The sequence below is a fragment of the Acomys russatus genome, chromosome 28 (assembly GCF_903995435.1).
Source record: "Acomys russatus chromosome 28, mAcoRus1.1, whole genome shotgun sequence".
Lineage (NCBI taxonomy): Eukaryota > Metazoa > Chordata > Mammalia > Rodentia > Muridae > Acomys > Acomys russatus.
Genome location: NC_067164.1, coordinates 37,581,343 through 37,587,342, shown reverse-complemented (window position 1 = coordinate 37,587,342; position 6,000 = coordinate 37,581,343). Strand labels below are relative to the sequence as shown.

The 6,000-nt window shown below is 36.1% G+C and overlaps 1 protein-coding gene across 1 annotated transcript; it reads left to right on the top strand.

Annotated features, from left to right (window-relative positions):
* Nucleotides 1-313: 313 nt before the first annotated feature.
* LOC127210449 (olfactory receptor 6C3-like) lies at nucleotides 314-1,270 on the top strand. The gene has a single exon (XM_051170128.1). The coding sequence runs from the start codon at nucleotides 332-334 to the stop codon at nucleotides 1,268-1,270; it is 939 nt and encodes a 312-aa protein (XP_051026085.1). The 5' UTR covers nucleotides 314-331.
* The last annotated feature ends 4,730 nt before the right edge of the window (nucleotides 1,271-6,000 follow it).

Genomic DNA, 6,000 nt, shown 5'->3' with positions numbered 1-6,000 from the left:
AACCATAAATATAATTTCCTTATAATATAGTAAGTGTGCATGGTCTCTATTTCAGTAGTAATGAGCAAGTCCTGGTTTTGGTCTGCATGTTTTGAATATATGTATTTGATGAGGTATCTATGTGCCTTTACGATAGAAGATAATACTGATTATCAAAATGTTATATGAAAGATAGAAAAGGCCAACATAGTAACCATTACAAGGGAAGGAAATCATTGCATAATTTTGTTGGAGATGGTAATATCAATATATAAAAATTTCAATTTCAGCCCATTAAATGAATTTTTGATCTCTTTTTCATCAATACATTTTATTAAAAGAGAAAATCAGCATGAAAAACTACACTATAATTACAGAGTTTGTGCTCTTGGGAATATCAGACAACAGAGAGCTTCAGGTAGTAATTTTCATCTTCTTATTAATAACTTACATATTAAGTGTCTGTGGAAACCTAAGCATCATCATCCTCACCTTGCTAAGCACTCAGTTAAAGACTCCTATGTATTTCTTCCTCTGGAATTTCTCCTTCTTAGAAATTATGTTCACCAGTGTTTCCATCCCCAGATTTTTGGGGTCAATAATTACTCAAGTCAAGACCATTTCCTATAACAACTGCTTGGCTCAGCTATTTTTCTTCATCTTCATGGGTGTGACGGAATTTTTTCTTCTAACCGCTATGTCTTATGATCGCTATGTTGCCATCTGCAAGCCACTGCACTACACCATCATCATGAACCAGAGAGTTTGCACCCTTCTCGTCCTCACCTCGTGGCTGGCAGGATTTCTGACCATCTTCCCACCACTTATGCTGGTCCTCAAGTTAGATTTCTGTGCTTCGAATGTCATTGATCACTTCTGCTGTGACTACTTCCCCCTCTTACAACTGTCTTGCTCAGACACCTGGCTCCTAGAAGTTACTGGTTTCTATGTTGCTCTGGTTACTCTCCTGTTCACTTTGGCTTTGGTGATTTTATCTTACATGTTCATCATCAGGACTATACTAAGAATCCCATCTGCCAGCCAGAGGAAAAAGGCCTTCTCCACCTGCTCCTCTCACATGATTGTCATCTCCATGTCCTATGGAAGCTGCATTTTTATCTATGTGAAGCCATCAGCAAAAGAAAGGGCATCACTAACCAAAACAGTAGCTATTCTCAGCACCTCAGTCGCCCCCATGTTGAACCCTTTTATTTATACCTTGAGGAACCAGCAAGTAAAGAAAGCTTTCAAAGACTTGGTTCAGAAAGTAGTTTTTGACAGAAACAAATGAAAAACAAAATGTGTTGTCATTGCAAATAGTCAATAAAACTTAATGAAAATTTTTCAATCGTTTATTACTCTCCACTGATCCCATAGAGTCCTTGTGAATATTGTGTACTCTCTCACTAACTCACTCTTTTTTATTTAGGTAATTTGTTCAGATTATATCTCAATTGTTATCCCTTCACTTGTATCTTCCTGTTCCCTCCTCTCCTCCCTGTTTCACCTTATTGCTGTCCCCTAGGTCTGTAACAGAAGTGGGGTCACTCTTGTGTTTGCTTTCTGTAGGTCAGCCTTGCCTGTGTCATTATTTCTTACACCTCATTTTCCAGCAAAGCTTAGATCACAGGCCTGACCACACCTTACACACACACACACACACACACACACACACACACACACACACACACACACACATGCCACTACCAGTTAGTGAAAAAAGAGACCATGAATTGAATTGGAAAATGTATATAGAAGGTTTTGGAGACAGGAAAGGAAAGAGAAGTGTGATTATATTATAATCTCATTTTTTAAAATAAAATTTAAAAGTATGAATGAAATTCTGAATATAAAGCTAGTTTCTATAGGATATAAATTACTTTGATGGCTATTCTTAATAATAAAATATTTTATATTTTGATTTTATATTCTTATTACCGCTATAATAAGTGTAAATTTTCACTTCTATGTTACTAATGCAACAGTAATTACATGGAATATATTAAATATCTACAACAAACATCTTTCAAGCTCTGTGCATTATCTGGCTAATTCTTCACTTACTGGATGTACAAGTATTGTCTACTTACAAATAATTTGAATTTCATGATATTTTATTTCCTATATTTGCTGAAATCTTGTGTGAGATCTGCTTTTATATATCTTCCATGCTTACATGCATGTGTATGTATTATTTCTATTGTTGTCCAGCCATGGTCCACACATGAAGTTTAGAGAAAGATTTTCAGGAATCAGTTTTTGCCTCCCACAACTGAGGCAAAGTCTCTCTTGTTCTGTGCATTCTATCTTTGCCTCCAATCGGCAGTAGGCACGTTATGTATCACCAGATGCAGCTTTTGACGTGCATACCGGGTTACCTTGTGTGAGGGCATTACCAGTGCTGCATCGATAATGCTTCTACCTACTGGGTCAGCTCCCTGACCGATTAATCTCTCTTTTATTTTTTATTAATTTTGTAGTTTCATAATCTTATGCATGTATATAGTACAATCTGACCACGCTCTATACTTCTTTCTTTTGTGTCCGTCCTATCTATCAACCCTCATCACCACTTCCAATCCATTTTCAAGAGTTATGGTGCTCAGCTTTGATTTGTGACCAAATAGTTTAACCGGAATCACATGTGTGACCAGTAGATTAGGACTATCACTAATAAGAGTAATAATTGAAGACAACCACTTCCCCGTTCCCTGACTTTACCAATAAGAAACAGTCATTACTGAGTGATGGGGCCTCCTGAACCCCTTCTCCATCCGTGTCTGACGATTGAGGAGCTCAGTCTTCTGCATACACACCTACAGTTTTATGACGACGATGCCGTTGGTTTTTCCCAGAAGGTAACACTGTAAGCCTTTCTCCTGACCTTCCATCTTACAGTCTTTAGACGTCTTCCGTGTGCGTCCTGAGGATTAGTGGGAATGGCGCTACTGTCTTTGTAAAGCACTCACCTCACCCATGTGTGTCCTGAGCATTAGTGGGAATGGCGCTACTGTCTTTGTAAAGCACTCACCTCACCCATCCCTCATTCTCACTACTTTATGGGACCGTTATTCTCTATACCACCATGAATCACTGAAAATTTCTGATTAAAGCTTGCTGGTATCCTTTGTCTATGGGAATTAATGCATATAAATTTTTTTAAACTACCTCAACACTGTGTTGATTTAGTTAAGCAACCGCGTTCAATTCCCCACTAGTGTCTAGGATTTCCCTGCCGTAGTATTTTCACAAAGTTTGCAGCATGGGTTCCCGCCTATAGACTGAGCCTCAAATCTAAGACACAAACAATTATCCCTAACAGTAGTGAAGTGTCCATGCCTTGCCTAGAAAATTGGTCTTATAGGTCACCAGATGCAAACCTGGGGAATACTATGAATACCTTTCCTTTCTCTGACCTGTACAGCATCATGCAGGACACTGAAAGCTAGTTGATATGGTATATTCTAATTCTAGTGTGTAACCACAAGAAGTGGCAAAAGTATGTTTCTTTGGTGGGGAGTCTCTGGGCCTCTCATTACCGAAACTTCATAAATAAATAACACACTTCTGGCATTGATGTTCTCATGTAGCTTTTGGGATCATTTCTTCACAGCAATATGAAATATTACTCCCAAAATGTTTCTTTTATATAATTTATACTTTTGAAATGGTTATACAGTAACATGTTTCTGTATGTCTCTTCTGTTTTGTTAACTCCACTGATGCCTCTTACCTTCCCCCACTGCTTCACCCCCTTTTCGATTAAACTTTACTCTCAAATTCCTATTATTCTCAAATATCAACATTTAGGCACCCACCATTTCTATTAATCCGGAAATATGTTTTAAATATACTAAACTAAAAAATTAAAATGGTAAAGCATGCTACAGTGTTGAAGTGCATGTGGGACGATGCCATAGTGCTCAAGAGCACTGGTTGCTTTTGCAGAGGTCCTGAGTTCTGTCTCCAGCACCCGCATGATGGTTCACAGCCATCTGTAACTCCAGTTCTAGAGAGAGACTACACCTTTTTCTGATTTCAATGGACACGTGGTACACACATACACATGCAGGCAGAGCATTCAGAGACATAACATAAAATAAATCTTTAAAAAGGTTAAAAAAACAAATAAAATATCAAATAATACTAACTATTCTATAAAGCTCTTAAAATGTCACTTTGGAATATATATGTCCTATCTTGTGTCATATTTAATTTTCATAACTACATGGGGGAAAATGCCATTACTATCTCCTCTTTATAAGTAACCAATGCTCAGTAAAGATAAGAAACTTGATTATAGTCACTGACCAATGGTAGCTAATATGATAACATGATTTTTAAAAGCCAGCAAACAAGCAAGGTGGCTTGGAGGTAGGTGGGTGAGGCAGTAGAGAGGATCTGAGAAAAGTCAAGGAAATGGAAATCATGATTAGATTATATTGTATAGAAATTATTTTGAAATTAAAAAGTGAAAAATAAAACCAAGCAAATTAGCATGAGAAATAGTCTTCCCCAGGGAAAAGAACACCAATTACTCATCCAATACCAAATGATCATCTCTGAAAACGGACATACAAGTAACACTGTACAGATTTGAAAGGTTGTATTTATGTATTTAGGAATGTGTAAATGTATATCCCTATACATACATACATATAACAAATGAATGAATAAAGAAGCCATGAATTTTAAAAAGACCCAACAAGGGCATATGGTTTGGTCTGGAGGAAGGAAAGGGAGGCAGCAAATCATGTAATCATATCAATCTGAAAAACTGAAAGGAGTAATTTGGAAGTACATAAAAAGCAAACAAAATAAACAACCCCAAACCCCTATTCATGCTCTTTTTAAGCATTTTGGACAGCATTTGCTAAATTCTTACACAATATTATTGGACCTTAAAAAACAATTCAACATTGGCATAACCAACATACTTATGGCCTCCTTGAGTTAGGTGGTCCTAGTATGTTTGGCATAGAAATTATCACATTAATTCATTGTTGTTGAGCAATGAGTGAACACAGAAGAGGAGCATAAAGTATAGGGAATATTAACATAGTCAAAATTCATAAAGGTAGTCATATTTTAAACCACATGTAAAATCAGCATGATTTTCTTCCTCATGTGTAACCTTACTCTGCCTCACTGGACACTGTGCCCCAAGCTGCTTCTTGCAGTTTTGATACTAATGCACTATGCTTGATATTCCCTTGTGTTTTGTGTACATTCCTCTGCTGGCAATTTTGATTCACTGAATTGGTCCCTTGAGCCAATTGTGTAGTGAATGAATAAAACTAAGTAATCCATGCAACATGAAATATATTAACAAACCATGATTATTTTAAAACATCGCCTGAAACTGTTTCTATTTCCACCTTCACTCTTTCTTATCACTTGGTAATCAAAGGAATAAACCCACTTTGGACAAAGGAGAGGACAGATGAAAACATTTACAATGAATCCCAAACTAGTTACCTAAGGGACAGAAGTTTTAAAGAAACAGCAATGGATGATAAATCCCCTCTTCTAGCAGTTCTGAGAAGCTGTATGACAAATCACAGGTAAGTTGAACATAAAAAGGGCAGTGTTAAGTCTCTCAACGCTAAACAGCAAACAAGAGCTCAACTTTATCAAAGATTTACTTTAACTATATTTTAAAATGTGGCATTACTGTTTATGTCAATTTATATATTTTCTGCTGATTAAAAGAAAAAACTCATTATCTCCACAAGCTATTTAGTGTTATTTTGAAGAAATGTTCCTCAATTGTAGATAATGTATTGACATTTGACATTTGTATAAATTGATGAAAATTACCAAATCTGAAACCCCAATGCTTCATTTGAGCGTAAGGATAAAAGCTTTACAAATCCATTAGAATAACTAAAAGAGATAAAATATACAAGCTTTTGATCACTGAAATAAATAATGTGTTTAATAAATCACTACTACTATGAATATAATATCGAAATTGAGAATTTGTTTATTTTAAATGAAATAAATATAAAGGAATCTACA